The 16940-nt window shown below is 38.3% G+C and overlaps 1 protein-coding gene across 3 annotated transcripts in view; it reads right to left on the reverse strand.

Annotated features, from left to right (window-relative positions):
• mmp17a (matrix metallopeptidase 17a) overlaps positions 1 to 16940 on the reverse strand; it is a 140271-nt gene that overhangs the window by 12067 nt on the left and 111264 nt on the right. For all 3 annotated transcript variants that reach the window (XM_048166210.1, XM_048166209.1, XM_048166208.1), the window contains 3 exons: positions 10972 to 11148; positions 3256 to 3358; positions 299 to 381 (listed from right to left, as the gene is read on the reverse strand). In XM_048166210.1, the coding sequence (XP_048022167.1) occupies positions 299 to 381; positions 3256 to 3358; positions 10972 to 11148 (363 nt within the window). The remainder of the gene's footprint in view (positions 1 to 298; positions 382 to 3255; positions 3359 to 10971; positions 11149 to 16940) is intronic.

The raw sequence follows: 16940 nt of genomic DNA on the forward strand, positions 1-16940 counted from the left end.
TCTTTTTAAATAGAATAAAATAGAATAAGATAATATAATAAAATATACTAAAGATAATGGTTGAATTGTTTTTCTTCTGTCTTCATATCAATTATAGTTATAATATCTCTTGCAATTATGCATTCTGTTAAATTGATTTTATTTTAACAATGTAAAAATATTAGAACACAAGACAGATTAAGTCTAGTTTTTCTTTTTTAAACAGATGTTTTGTAGTTTATACACACAAAAGGATGTATAACCTCATACATCGTCGATTGTTAAATTAATTTCACCCTGGACTTCTGAGTGTTCTTACCTTTGAAAAAGAAGGCCTCCCCTCGAATCTGGGCAACAGCATCAAAGTGGCTAGTGCATCGGTCAGGGGCGTCGCGGGCAGGTCTATGAGAAAGTACAAAGAAAAAAGAAATGGATAAACTTTGCAAGGAGTGTGAAGGTAGAGCACAAGACTTTCACTAGTAGAAATATTTATGTTTCTGCATGAGTGAATCATTGATTATGGAAGGAATAATTGAATTATTTAAAATTTATGCACATCCTAAGGTGGTCATGCAGCTTCAGTGCATTGTGGAATAATTACACAGCAGCATAATTTTAAATAATGATATGATTCAGAGTCAAACATTTTGCTTATACAGTCTTGGTCAGAATTATTGGCACCCTTGGTAAATATGAACAAAGAAAAAAAAAAAAAATTCACAAAAATCTTTCAAATGATACACTCTCCTTTTCAGTTTTCTAGGGGGTTCAGGTCAGGGGACTGGGCATGGCTATGGCAGAAGATTTATTTTGTGCTCAGTGACTCATTTTTGTGTTGGTTTTGATGTTTGTTTTGGATCACTGTCCTGATGGAAGATCCAACCACGGCCCATAATCAGATTTCTAGCAGAGGCGGTCAGGTTTCAATTTTTTATCTGTTAGTATTTGATAGAATCCATGATGCTGAACAAGATGTCCAGGACCTCCAGCAGAAAAATAGGCCCACAACATTAAAGATCCAGCAATATATTTAACTGAGGACAGGGGGTCATTTTTATCCCTGTGCACACCAGACCCATCTTGTGGTTTTTCTGCCAAAAAGCTCTTTTTTTTAGTTTCATCTGACCATAGAACCACTTCCAGTCGTGTCTGACAACTGAATATGTTGGGAGTTTGTTTTTGGATGAGAGCAGAGTATTTTTCTTGAAACCCTCCCAAACAACTTGTTGATGTAGGTGCTTTTTGATATATATTTTTTGAGGCTTTCTGACTCCATAACTCAACTATTTTCTGCAATTCTCCACCTGTGATCCTTGAACAGTCTTTGGCCACTCAAACTCTCCTCCTTGCCGTGCATTAAGACAATATAGACACACGTCCTCTTCTATGTAGATTTGTAACATTTCCTGTTGATTGGAGCTTCTTAATTGCCCTGATGTTGAAAATGGAAATTTTCAAAGCTTTAGCTTTATTCTTAATGCTGCACATCAGAACTATATTCTTTGGTTTTACTCAATGTGATGGATGATTAAGGAAATTTGGCCTTTGTTTTTCCTCATATTTATACTATTGTCAAACAGGACGTTATAGACAGGAAGTCTGGATAATTTCATGTTCCTAGTCACCATGATGTGCTAAAAGCTGTAAATATGAAAGGGGATATACTTCAGATATTTTTTACTCATACAGATTTCTAGAGGTACCAATAATTGTGGCCAATGTGTATTAGAGAAAAACATTTCATAAAGTGAATTCCCCCCCACATTAATTAGTTTTACTTCAATAAAAGGTTACATTTTTGTGATTTTTTAAATGAAAGATCAAAAGAATAAACAATGCAGATTTATTTTCACAGCCTTCTTTGATTATATTTACCATTCTGACCACAACTGTATCTGAGGGATCAAGGTTTAGCTAGTTAGTCCCTACTGGTAGATATAACTGCAACATCTGGCTGCATCTTTCTCCATTGACGGCCATTGAAAAGTTGCCGTGTATTCAGTCAAAACAAAATAAACACTTATGCCTTTATTCATCTTAAGACACTTAACACTTCCGCTACCATTTAAAGGTGCAGTATGTGACATTGACTGCTAGCAGTTGAAGTGCGTACTGCAGTCCAAATTCAAAATATTGGAGAGAGTTGTTTCCCCGCCCCCTCCCTCTCAGACTCAACGCTCACTCAGGGTGCCAGATTGAGGACATACAACAGAAATTAGTGTAATTGACAATGGAAAGCGATGAGCCTTACAGTATAAGTTCAGCTAATGTATACGTTTGCACTGTTTTTATTGCCAAGGCATTTTAGGTCAGGTAGAATTTGCGATCTCTGTCCCCGTTCTTTTGCTGGCTTCCATCGCTGTGTTTTCTGCCAACTGGCAACCCAGAGTGTCGAAATATTATTGGGTAAACTGGCATTGGCTGGGATCACACAGACCAAAACAAAAATAGACATTCTGACATGGAACGCACATTTAAAAGTAGAATAATTGTTTTTTGGAGAAACAAGAAACTTGCTACATCTCTGCAAACATATTATGGTATTTTTATGCTTTAGTACAGTCAAAATATTTTTTACATAGAGCACCTTTAAATATCCAGTTTAGAGTCAGCACAAGCCACCGGTGCTTTTTTAAAGCGCTAGCCCTTACATATTTTATCGTAAGTCTGTATAGGAATATTTTTGGCTAGCTATGGCTTTGTGCAACCAGTCCTGAATGTCCTTATTATGTGCTTGGTTTACGATTGGGCAAATCAAAGATGATGTTATCACCTGCTTGCAACAAAATCTCTGAATGCGTTATTCCCTCGGCTAATGACTGACTTAGCACTTTGACGTGGCTGGGATGCTAATGATGGAGCAATTACCGTGACAGAGCTGCTTTTGTGAGCGGGAACTCGCCAGACACTTTATTAACAAAGATCTTCATTCACAGCTTATTAGCTGAGCTCTCTGAGAGGAATATATTACTGACCTTTGTCAAACTAAATCTACCTGTCTCACGAGTCAGCCGTGAAGATGGAGAGAGGGGAAAATAGAGAGGTGCAGGCTGCTCTCGCAGAAGCTAAATGCTTGCTTACTTGGAGTCAGGAATTGAGTCTATAATTTGTGTCATTCTGGCATTTGCTTCAGCAGGGCTGAGTGTAGTTGTGGGTGCATTATGAAGTCTATACATACTCTCCTCCTAAATGGACCACTACCTCTGCAATTCAAAATATTCAAGACACGCTGACCAGAGGAATGTGGGTTTTGAGGATGTGTGCATGTTGACTCACGGCATTGTGGATCTGTTTATGGGGAGGTCAAGCAAGACAGGAGGTTCGGCTGTTTGAGAGGGGTCATCTGTCTGTGGCGTGTGCGATACGGAGTCCCGAACACCTGACAAAACACAAAACGAGATAAACTTGTGCAAAAGCATAAAAATGCCACACACCTGAGAGAAACACACACTATAAATGCATTCTTGACTTTTTTACAAACCTTGTTACACCCAAGTAATTACTTGGTATCTATCTTTGTTAAAAAAAATAGTACTTATTTCCAAAAGTACGCTATCACTTTAACTTTTAACCCTCATGTTCTGCTTGGGGACCCCAAGGCCCTTTTAATCTCTCAAAAACGTATGCAATATACATACTTTGTGTCTGGTTGATGCTCAATGGGTTTATAATAACATTTTATTAACAAATTTTGCCTTAAAGGATTAGTTAACTTTTAAATAAACTTTTGCTGATAATTTACTCACCCCCCATGTCATCCAAGATGTCCATGTCTTTCTTTCTTCAGTCAAAAATAAATTAAGGTTTTTGATGAAAACATTCCAGGATTTTTCTCCATATAATGGACTTCAATGGGCACCAAATGGTTCAAGGTCCAAATGACAGTTTCAGTGCAGCTTCAAAGGGCTTCAGACGAGGAATAAGGGTCTTATCTAGCGAAACGATCGGTCATTTTAAAAAAAAAATACAACTGTATATGCTTTATAAACACAAATGATCGGCTTGCACGTGCTTCTGCTTTCCGTATTCTTCAAAAAGCTTACGCTGTATGTCCTACACCTTCCCTATTCTACTTACGGAAAAAAATGAAACTGGCACTGCGTTTGTTTGAACAACTTCCTAAGTCATAGCTGGGCGCTGTGGACAGGCACCGAATGTCGCCGCCGGTGTGTACACTCATAGAAAACAATGCATTCAAATTTTAAAGACGTGGCGCGGCGCTGACCTTCGCGTCCGGTGTGCGACCCCCTTAAAATGCTGTTGCTCAGTAACGGTGGAAATCCATTTTGTCCGGTAATGCAGTGAGATGGAAACAGGGACTCACCGACTGATTCTAATGGCGGGATTGAAATGGTCCAGTCGTGGCAGCATCTAGATTCTTCCTCTGTTGGCAATGGTTGGCATTTGCCATATGTGCACCAACACGCCTCGTTAGATCTTCGTCTGCCCGATGCTTGAGAGCTGTGTGTCGCCGCGGCAGTCTCTTCCTCTGTGTATTCCGATTCAAAAAGGTAGGGCAGGGCGAAAAACTCCATCTCATCTCCTCGAAGTTCAAAATTGTCCAACATTGTTGTTTTACCTTTTTTTTTTAAACGGCGTTTGACTTAGTATTTGCACGTTCAACTTGTCAACACCAACTCGTACTTCCGCCTACGTCAAGCGTGACCTTTTCAACGTAACTGCGTATTACATGACATCACGAACGCGCATCGCAGAACAGAGCAAGGCCAGCATTTGTGCTTATAAAACTTAAACTTTTTTATATTTTTTTTAAAATGTCCAACCGTTTTGCTAGATAAGACCCGTATTCATCGTCTGGTATTGTCTGGTATTGTCTGGTATCGTCTGGTATCGTTTAAAGCCCTTTGAAGCTGCACTGATACTGTCATTTGGACCTTGAACAGTTTGGTGCCCATTGAAGTCCATTATATGGAGAATAATCCTGGAATGTTTTCATCAAAATCCTTAAAGGTGGTCCCCTGAATGTGTCTGTGAAGTTTCAGCTCAAAATACCCCATAGATTTTTTTAAATTCATTTTTTTAACTGCCTATTTTGGGGCATCATTAACTATGCACTGATATATAGGTTGCGGCCCCTTTAAATCTCGTGCTCCCCCGCCCCCGGAGCTCGCGCTTGCCTTAAACAGCAAACACAAAGTTCACACAGCTAATATAACCCTCAAAATGGATCTTTACAAGATGTTCGTCATGCATGCTGCGTGCATGGATCGGATCATGTGAGTATAGTATTTATTTGGATGTATTACATTTGGTTCTGAATGAGTTTGAGGCTATGCTCCGTGGCTAACGGCTAATGCTACACTGTTGGAGAGATTTATAAAGAATGAAGTTGTTTATGAATTATACAGACTGCAAGTGTTTAAAAATGAAAATAGCGACGGCTCTTGTCTCCATGAATACAGTAAGAAATGATGGTAACTTTAACCACATTTAACAGTACATTAGCAACATGCTAACGAAACATTTAGAAAGACAATTCACAAATATCACAAAAAATATTATGTTATCATGGATCATGTCAGTTATTATTGCTCCATCTGCCATTTTTCGCTATTGTTCTTGCTTGCTTACCTAGTCTGATGATTCAGCTGTGCACATCCAGACGTTCTGCCCTTGTGTAATGCCTCGATCATGGCATATGCAAATAATGGGGGCGTACACCCCGACTGTTATGTAACAGTCGGTGTTATGTTGAGATTTGCCTGTTCTTCGGAGGTCTTTTAAACAAATGAGATTTATATAGGAAGGAGGAAACAATGGAGTTTGAAACTCAGTGTATGTCTTTTCCATGTACTGAACTCTTGTTATTAAACTATGCCAATATAAATTCAATATTTAATTCTAGGGCACCTTTAATTTCTTTTCAACTGAAGAAAGAAAAACATGGACATCTTGGATGACATGGGGGTGAGTAAATTATCAGCAAAAGTTCATTTAAAAGTGAACTAATCATTTAAAAACATGCATGAAATGTCCTCCATCAAAAATGTACAGTAAAAAAGTTACAATATGATGGGGGCCCATCAAGTGACCCCAGGCACAAAATATGATAAACTGCAAGAAAATAAATAAATATTTTCTGGTTAGTATATCTCTAGTGTAGAAGTACACAGCTGCCAATCGTCTATTTGAAGAGTTCCATTGCAAAAACCTCTAAGTCCATCTGACATCTTTTCTTTTGAATGAGCATTTTTTTTTTACCAGGCTCCTACAGTATGTTTACGTTCAGTAATTTCATTTTAACGGCAATGAAAAGGTTGTTGGTCAGTTATTGAAATGCCTTATTTTCAAAAGTGTCACTTTATTCAATTAATTGGTATTTAACAAATTTGTCTTTTGCTGCAAAACCAGTCCATGCAACCAAAAAGTCCATGTGTGTGTTTTTCCACTTCTTTGGACAACTAGACAATGTAAAACGTCCATTTCTGTCAGTTTTACAGCAGCACAAGGAACACTGTTTACTTGCTACACGCAAAATCCTGTCGTTGCCACTGTAACGATGGACAAAAGATGATAAAAACGTGCAGCTCGGTAATTCAAAGCGGCTCGTACGCACTCCGTCATTCATCTTGAAATCATAAGATTGGATTTGCGTCTTCCGATTGGTTCTTCTGTGGACTTAGAGGCTTTTGCTGACAAAGGGAAGTGGCGTTTAGTGGTTTCTGCAAACAAACCAAGTATTTGATGAACGTACACTATGTGCGGAGAGCGTTAGCTGAATATCATCTCATTTTTGAACAAGGTGGCGTTTAGCGGCTTTTGCGTTTGAACTTCATTTGGATTTTTAGCGGCTTTTGCGTTTGAACTTCATTTGGATTTGTTCACATTGTACTTTTCTTTTTTTTTTGCACTGTGGTAAAATTGACCTCACAAATAAGCATTTAACTTAGTTGTACAAAAGAGGGTTCAATAATTTTGACTTGATCAGAGGAACATTTACATTAAAAAAGGAAATCATTTAAAAATAAAATAACGATTATGAAATTAAGACTTATTTTCTTAGTTATCAGTTATGTCTCATTAAATTTGTATCAGATATTTATCTTACAAAGAAGACACAAATAAGACTCTTTTTGTAAAATAATTGTTGATATGCAGTAAAAGTATTGAGCTATAAAATCGATGTGGACAGCATAGCTCAGATAAATTGGTCTTTGGAGAATGTTTAGTTCAGTTCATATTGAAATGTATGAGCACAGCTTGAGGCATTATTGAGATCTTTTCTGAAACACACAAGGAAACACTAAGATTACTATTTCTTTTTCTCAGGAGAAAAGAATGTGAATGTAAAATAAGAGGTTAATTACAAAATACTGTTATTATTTTTGTTAGTAGCCTCCATCACAGGGGTCTCTGGCCCTCAAAAATAAAGACAGTAAAAAGTACATCTCAACAACATGAAGTCCATTAATTAATTGGGAAAAAGGATCACTATTTCACTCTCGGAATGTGTGCTCTCATTATATTGCAGAAACTACACATGCATTTATTAAATGCTTGGCCCATGTTCATCTACTCCATTTCCAGAGCTCCTGGCACTATTTGCTTGAGCCAATCTTGATCTTTCCATCCCTATCCCTAAATGTTTCTCTATCTCTTTGCTTCCCACCATACTTGTTTGCCTGTGGCATTCTGCATGTTGATTAGCAGGGTCCAAATCAGGGTGACGACCAATTAATCCCTGTGTTCCTAGTCTGGCTCAACACAGCCATGTAATTAAATCAATAGTGCCCCTATACAAACCAAATCACTTCTGCTCTCTGCGCCCCTCGTTTAGGGCCTGTTATTTGCCTGGTGAGATCACACAAAAGGGCATCCTGCAGAGGGGGCATGCAGTGCCAATCACTGCAAATTACAGTGGGCACTTCAGCTAAAAACAAGGTAATGTGAGTGGGGAGGGATGGAGGAAAAGCAGTAAACTGTTGAAATGTATGTAATGTAATGTTGTGAATGCACTCTTTCCGTAATTACTCACTAAAACACAGATAATAAATAACTAAAGCATAACACCGTGTCTACACATGGCAAAAAGACAATAGAACCCATTATAATCAGTGATATTGTCCACAGTGGATGTGGCGTGCCGCGACGCGTCAAATTCCTGACAGTAAACAGATTCCCACGTTCTATTTCTGACGTAGTCCAAGTGCTTTGCAACGGTCGGTTTGTCACGTTCAGTGTAGACAGCTTTTAGCTTTTGCTTTTTTAGCTTTTATAATATTTTTTGCACACTCATTTCACTTTCTTGCACTCTTATTTTTACACACAAAAAATTATTTTTTACTATAATAAATAATTTTTAATCAAAATAAAATTGACTGTAAACCTTCAAAATAATTAATTGGTTTGAGTAGGGCAAACTCAAATTAAACAAATTAGTTAAATCAAATTGACATTTATGAGTATTTAGAACTTTCTTTTTCTTTTAATTTGCGAAACTGACACATTTTAAGTAATCTGAATTTTTTCATTGTTTTGAGCTTTACGAACTTGTTTCTTTTAATTTAGACAAACTTCAGTGTACCTGAAACTGGGCAGGGATTTCTATTTCCTAGCATGCTTGGCCATGACACTTGAAAGGGAGAATAAATGCTCAAATTAAGTGTTGTATAATGTTTTTTTTGTGCAAGATTAATGATAAGTAGAGGATTTAGTAGTGTTTAATGCTTTGCTATCTATCTCATGTGGGTTTTTTGAGGGGTTACCATCATGGTGACGAGTGGAGCATGAGCTTAGTTTGAGAAAGGTATATGATAAAAGATCTATATATTGCCGTACTTTTGCTGTACAATTGCTATATTATGCTAATGTTATCAAAGCGTTGTGTCTAGTGATGGGAAGTTCGGATCATTTTACTGACTCGGACTTTTGAGTCTCGTTCAACAAAATGAACGAATCTTTTTTCGAGTCATTTCGTTCATTTCGTTCATTTAAGCAAAATGTAATTAAAATGTTACGTGTTACTTCCCCAACACATCTACTACTTATGCAAACGTTGATCCCACTACAAACAATACAAAACTACAATGCTATAAGATTCAGAAATGATTAATTCATTACCTGGGTCTTCAGTTTATGACAAGCTGATTAAGCTCACCTCACCTCTTGTCTGACAAGTCTTCGGGTTTAAGTCATTCCTTAATGACGTGACAGGCAGTCCCATGCTAAACCAATGCAGTCTGAGCCGGTAAGAGAATTGATTAGTTCTCTTCATGAGTCTTTCAGGTTTTTGAGTCGTTCCTTAAACACGTGACAGACCCATACACTAAGCCAATGCATTCTGAGCCGGAAAGAGAATTGATTAGTTCTCTTCATGAGTCTTTCGGGTTTTGAGTCGGAATATGCTATTTCTGACATTTCTGTCACTTCTGTCACTGTTTTTGTTACTGTTTCTTGAGGATCTGTGGTGTGTTATTATAAATAAATAAGGCCCTGTTATAAATAAAATATTGATTAATTTATCTTTTTGACTGTCTATCTGTAAATAAACACTAGGCTATATAATAATATAATAATCCAAGCCTACAATACAAAGTATTTATAGCCTAGTTTGTTCATTTTTACTCCAATTTTGAGTTTGCTGTTATAATAATTGCTTTTCCTAGGCAGACTTGACATATTGGTCTAATATATGTATAAGAAGATTGCTCAAAAAGGACATATAATGACATAAATTAAAAGCAAATAACATTTTGAATTTGAATTATTAATGTTAGTTTAAAACATCAAGGTTATGATAACTTCAGCTTTAACAGTTGTAACACAAACTCAAACAAAACTGGAGAGTTAACGTTATTTACTAATAAATATAATGTGCTTGGGTCACACAGCATAGTGTATGGGTCTGTCACGTGATTAAGGAACGACTCAAAAACCCGAAAGACTCATAAAAAGAACTAATCAATTCTCTTTCCGGCTCAGAATGCATTGGTAGCCTATGGGTCTGTCACGTGATTAAGGAACGACTCAAAACCCAAAAGACTCATGAAATTAACTAATCAATTGAATCATCAGGTGAACTACTTCTAGCAGTACAGAACCTGTAGAATATTGCACATGCGCGACTGAACGAATCACCCCCCGAGACGACTCGTTCTTCCCGAGTCACATTAAAGATTCGTTCAAAATGAACGAATCGTTCAAGAACGACACATCACTAGTTGTGTCACCAATTAGCATTTGCTGAATTACTAGTTATAGCTAGCTAAATTTCCACTGCTAAAAATATAAGTTGAGATTACATGATAATTTAAAGTTAAATGTATGAATTAACTTTCCCCAAAATTTCAAGTTAAGAGCAATTAAAATGTATGAGAACAAAATTGAAATCTGCCAGTTCTGCTTACTTAAACTTTAAATTTCTTAACTTAAAAAATTTGATGTAGCTCAATTTTTTTGAGTTTTGCCAACTTATTCAGGTTTACAGTGTACAATACATATGACGATGAAATATTGACTACATTTTTGAATTAGGACTAAAACAAGAAATCTGTATAAAAATGAATACTGGCTGCATCATTTATATTTGAGCACTCAGATGGACCCACAAGAGCAGAAATGATGGTGCAAATCGAGTTAGCAGGCTTATTTGCGGCATTACCCGATTCTAGTACTTTTAGTGAATACTAGGGCGCCAAAGAGACGCAGACAGCGCATGTAACACTGCTATCAGCAGGCACAACTCATTCTTAGTGTCATCCTTGTGTGTTTACTGTTGACAGATTACAGCATCTATCTGTCTGTATGTCTTGCAGAAAGACTGTGCCTTTGAGTTGTCGCTACTTGTCACTTTTTGCTTCTCCAACGATGCCAAGGCATCTGAGATTCAAACAGCGATAGCAGGGTGTCCGTGTTTGATTGAGGATCTCACACAGTCTGCCATAGTGCCTGTTTTCAGTTAGCTGATGGAGAGGGAGGAATTACGGGAGGAAAGAAAGAAACCAGACATGACCCAGGGGTGGATGTTCTTACCGTAAAGCTGCCAGACACGGACCTTGTCTTCGTACGGGAGGTTGTACTTGAGTGGGTCACCCACTGGCCCCTGGTAGTAAGGGCGCATGATGGACTCAATGGCAGAGGTGTGTGCGAGCCCTATGGCATGGCCAAACTCATGCACCGCCACTGCGAAAAGGTCCATGCCGTGGGAATCTAAAGAGAAAAGACACAATAAAGAGGAAAAGTTAGGGAGAAAAGTCTTTTCTTCATTATAACAAACCAGATCAACAGTATTGCTTAGATTAAGGGTTCTGGATACAACCAGGGGACCACAAGAGGGTAAAAAGTTCAGAGAAATTAGACGATTTAACAAAGTAATATTTTACAAATAATAACTTGTACATATAATTTATTTACAATTCTATCCATTATAAATATATTTATAAAACTATGTGGTTAGCAAATCTCACATAATTTTTTCTCTGAAGAATTTGATGAGATTGGCAAATATGAGCATAGTTTAAGGCATTATTGAGACAGACACAAGGAGAACAATCTGAGGGGCAGAAAACCTCAGAAATTTGCCTCTCCATGTGATTTAGGAGAGAGAACTGAAACTAAAACAGATTTCATTTGTGATATTTCTGTCCTACTGAACATAAAATACCTTGTTTCACAAGGATGAAGACATCCAGCATAATTATGTTCTGGAAATCACGGTGATTAAATTGGGAATAGTTCAGGACGTCCACCCACATTGTCATTTTCAACACAATGAGCTTGTGATTGACAGGGAGGACTGTGCCATTAAACGTTACTCACCTTTTTCATTATCTCGCTTTAGTACACATACAGATCTGCGCGATGCAGCCAGCCATAAAAAAACATTCACACTTTTCTGTTAAATGGTCTCTAGAGATGGCAACAAAAATGCAGCCAGAGCCAGGAAAGTGTCATTGGATTAGTTGGAATAGAGACAGAGAGAGAGAGAGAGAGAGAGAGACAAATAGACAGGAAGAGATTTATAGATAGACAGACAGAGAGAAAGGTGAGCAGGGCCCTGGGCTCTACAAACTGTGGAAATGCCAAAACGCGTGACAGTTGCCTTACGCGGCAGGTTTGTATAAGCAGAACACAGCTAGACAAGCTTCTCTGAGCAAAACCGAGGATTAAATCAGTGACTTGCTCATTAAGATTACGACTCAAAATGAGCCGTGTATCACTAACGGGGGCTCGAAACCCTCATGTGGGTACCTGCTTTTTGCATTAGCATAATGCACTTCAAAGATTACGCAAAACAAAAGAGGCCGGGACCTGACGGATTTCTGCTTGGTGAGGAAAGTCACCCGAGTTTTCAGCAGAACAATGCAAGCATAATCTTAAAGTGTGTCTTTTTCAAAATGTGGGTACCTTTTAACACCAACAGTACACCTGAAATGAAAATTCTATCATTAGCTACGTTTACATGGACTCATTCTTTCCAACCAGAATAAAATCATTCCGAGTGATGAATCTGAATGTAGGGCCCTATTTTAACGATCTAAGGTCTAAAGCACACGGTGCAAGTGCACTTAGCGTGTGTCCGAATCCACTTTTGCTAGTTTAAAGGTGCTAAAGAGGATGTTTTGTTTTATACATTTTTGCAATATTACTTGAAACTGTCTTTACTAACTGATAAAAAACTATTTATTAGGTGCACTGAAAGGAATAATATTAAAGGTCCCGTTTTTCGTGGTTTTTGAAGCTTTGATTGTGTTTATAGTGTGCAATATAACATGTGTTCATGTTTCGCGTCTAAAAAAACCACAATATTTTTCACATAATTTACTTATCTGTATACCGCAGTTTCCACTGTCATAAAAACGGGCTGATGACTTCCTTGTTCTATGAAGTCCCTCCTTCAGAAATACGTAACGAGTTCTTGTGTTCCTGTGTTGTGATTCGACAGCTCTGAGCGCACCGTGCCCGGAAAGGTCACGCCTCTTACCATAAAGTGGAGATGCACGCGCTCAGTGTTATTGTAAACATGTCTTTAATTTTACCCTATCAATTTGAGCCGGAATCAGACCCGGTGATTGGACTGCGGGATGAAAATAACAGCGTTATTTTAGTGACGTCATTAAAGAAGGAAGTAGAGGGATGTAGTCCAAACTGGCCGTTCGATGTAGGCGACTTCTGTTAAATAAAATATCTCGCTTGGCATTGAACTTTGAGCTTTAAAATTTTACAGATTTTATTTCTACTCTAACAACAACATTACACACTAACTAAAGTTTGAAACATGGGATCACGAAGAACGGGACCTTTAATATACATCATCTGTGCACGAGGTAGGGCTTTAAAAACATCAGCCAATCGTTTACGCGATCATTGTGTAAACGATTGGCCCTCTGGCTTGTCAATCACTGCCATGACATTCCTTGTGCGAGACGTGCGCGGCTGCGCTCTCCAGTAACTTTCCACACTCCACAGGCGCCGCATGCAATGTTTTTGTCAGGAGACAGGAGTAACAACTGCAGATTATGAGTTACCTGCGGTGAGTCCGACATAATGAATCCACTAACACGACACAGCGAATGCCGGTGATAAACACTCGTGTTCCAGTACTCGTGCATGAGTTTTGGGAGGCGTTCCCTCGAAATGAGCTGTGAAGGAGGGGGGTTGTTCTTACGCATGCGCTCATTTCAAAAACTCATTAACAGTCTTTGGTTTCTCAGTCGATGAAAAGATCCTCTTTAGCACCTTTAACGATGGGAAAAATGGTCAGCGCGCCTGGCGCATCGTCTAAAAGTGTTGTCCCTATTCTCCTAATAAGTAATGGGTGTGTTTTGGGCATAACGTGTAATAAACCAATCAGAGTCTCATCTCCCATTCCCTTTAAAAGCCAGTTGCGCTCGCGCCATGGCGGATTCGCTATTTACACGGCGGAATTTGCAAGCAGAGAGACTGAATGCTTCTCCAGTCCAGAGAGGAATCCTTTTATTTTTAATATTTAAAAATGTTTGTGTGCTGCTGCACGTCCCTGTGTGTGTAATAAGCAGTGTACGCGCGTTGTGCACCCGCCTATAGGCACATATTACTAATGCGCCCTTTAAATAACAACAAAAAAAACCTATTTCAGTTGCCTCAAAATAGCAAAATGCCAACAATGTGCCTGAACATAGACCAGCACTCCCATGGGCACACAAATGGTCGCGAATGCATTTGCTATTTAAACAACGTGGCGCAGGGCATGAAAATGATAACCTCGTCAGGCTGAAACTAGCAAAAAACACTTGCGTTGCGCCGGCGCCACATTGCACCAGGTGTATGATAGGGATCCTAGTGTTTACATGACCACTAAATAAAGTAATTGATGTGCGGTTTATGTCACAATTTTCAAATCGGAAATGACCCTTCGCCGTTTGATTGACAAGCAATCTAACCAATCATAACACAGAATCCGCCATTTTGTCCGACAAAGCAGTCAGGAGTTAACCTCGGTGGACTTGAACTTGAAAAATGGTGTGTACTGACTTCTTTCCGTGTTTGAAACAACATTCCTTCTGATGTTCATTCATGTTTATTTGATGCTATAAATTAACTAGCAAGAAGAGATGATCGGTTCACGAGCTGCTTGAGCTGAGGCGCTACAGCAATCTGTCACGACACATTAAAGAGCCACAAAATGGTTTTTATTGTTCAAATTTCTTAAAAAATTACACAGTTTAAAAGCTGGGACTTTGTTTAATATCATAAGTAACCTGCTCTGTCTTGTCTGTCGACGTGTGGTCAGTGTTCTCTTTGCTCCGCAATGTTTTTTTTCACTCTGTGTGGCGTGACGGCGCCATGGCTTGTCGGACAAAGCAACAGTAACTAAGGGGGGTGGGTCTTTGCGAAGGGTCAGTTGATCTTTTGACATGTGCACACTGCATGAATATACAGTTTCCCACTGTTGGTACATACCAACCATCATCCTGTCACTGCTTCTTTTCTTTGTTTACTGTGAGCTATTGTTTACTCACCCCTCATGTTGAGTCAAACCCATATGACTTTCTTTCTTTTGTGTAACTCAAATGAAGAAACTTTTTTTTTTACTCTGTTACTGTTTTTGCTCTGTTATTTTCCATATATCATGGACAGGAAGTTACCAATATGCATGGAAGAAGGATATGAGGATGAGAAGTAAATGACAGATTTTTTATTTTTGGGTGCACTGTCTCTTTCAGACAACAAACATTCTGAGTAAGAATTATGACTGATAAGTTTTGCCCTGAGTCTGGTTAGCAACCGCCATATCTAATTGCTAGAGGCTGATTTGTTTAGCACAAGCTAGCGATTCATCCAAATGAACTTTGTGCCGATCAGGGTCCAAAGGAGGAGATGTGGCAGATGACAGATGGCTATGAAGCAATCTGATTAAGACCTTACGCACTGGAAACATCTGGTACATGGCAGCCTAAAGCAGGAAGCTGAAGGTGTCTGTCACAAATGACTGAAATAAATGAGTGTAAACTATTTTAAGACAGAAATTTAGCCTGTGCATGTTAACAGCCTGGCCCTGGATTTCAAAAGCTTGTTTGAGTGATGGTTATGGTATTAAAGTACCTTCTGTTCAGTAAACAAATACATGTGTTTAGGATCAGATCAGATCAGAATGGCTTTAATGAAATAGATCACTGAAAATTTCGAATCTGTCATCAATTACTCACCCTCATGTCCTTCTAAACCTGCATTTTCTTTCTTCTGTGGAGGAATTGTACTGGTCGCTCTTTTCCATGCAATTGCAATGTATTTTGGTGGCTTTCAAGCTTCAAAAAGATGCAAAAGCGCAATAAAAGAATCACAAAAGTAGTCCATATGAATAGGGGGTGAATTCAGATTGACTAGGACACTTTTTGCCATTGAGTGGGAAAAAAAAATGTCCCAATCAACCTGAATTCAACCCCTATTTCAAATCTTCTAAAACATTATGACAACTTTGTATCAGAAACTTACCAAAATGTGAGTCATTATTCAATTACACTCTTGACTCTTAATTGTGAACAACAAATCAGTAAGATTTAATCATTCTTTTGAGTCAGATCTTATGAATATGAATTGGTTAATCAGGTCTAAATGCAATTTAATTAATTCTTCAATCTTTTCAATTAATTGGTTAATCCAGTTCACAAAACAGGTCTGAAAGATTTGTTCATGTATATTGTGGTAATGTGGTTTCAGAAGACTTGAAATAGCCTATTGCTGAAGAGTTATATAGACTATTTTATAATAATTTATGGTGCTTTTATGTCCTGTTTGAAGCGTCAGTTCCCATGCATTGCAACTATTTGTAAAAGAGTAGCCAGTATAATTAATCAAAATTATACTGATTTTGAAGGACAGAGGGTAAGTAAATAATGACAGCATTTTCACTTGTGGTTGAACTAATCCTTTAAAGTCAATGAAGCATAGGCAGAAAGTTGATGATTTCTTAGAATAACCTTGTTCATGAAGGTAAAGAGCGCTCTCTCTCTCTCTCTCTTTCTCTCGCAGTGTGTTCGCAGAAAGGAAATCAACAATAGTAGCCGCTAATGACTGGCGGCTCGGCAAAATGGACGATAATGGACCAGGGTCTTCTGCCTCATTTTGTCATACACACAAAAAGATGTGGACACGCACACAGACATTAAATTCAATAGTGAATCACAGGCTTCAGCCAAATTGCGAAAAGTTTATCAAAAAACCACCTGCTTAATGAGCCTTTTGTTTGGGCCATAACAATCAGTCTGCATTAGTGAGCAACCAATGAAGGCATAATTAATAAAAGCAATCTGCCTGCTGTCATAACAACAGCTAGAGACGCTGCTGTGATTCCACTCTTTTGACCCATGGGAACATGGGACGCCTTCACTGCAATGCAACATGCATGACGATATCTACAATCTCAAACGGAGCATTTTGAATTCTGTCTAGTCTCCATTAAGAGCTAATTAATCTGTACACATAGCAGAACTTCCTCTTTCCTGTTTCTTTCTGCCGTTCCC

Source organism: Megalobrama amblycephala, linkage group LG18, assembly GCF_018812025.1.
Source record: "Megalobrama amblycephala isolate DHTTF-2021 linkage group LG18, ASM1881202v1, whole genome shotgun sequence".
In the NCBI taxonomy this organism is placed as follows: Eukaryota; Metazoa; Chordata; class Actinopteri; order Cypriniformes; family Xenocyprididae; genus Megalobrama; species Megalobrama amblycephala.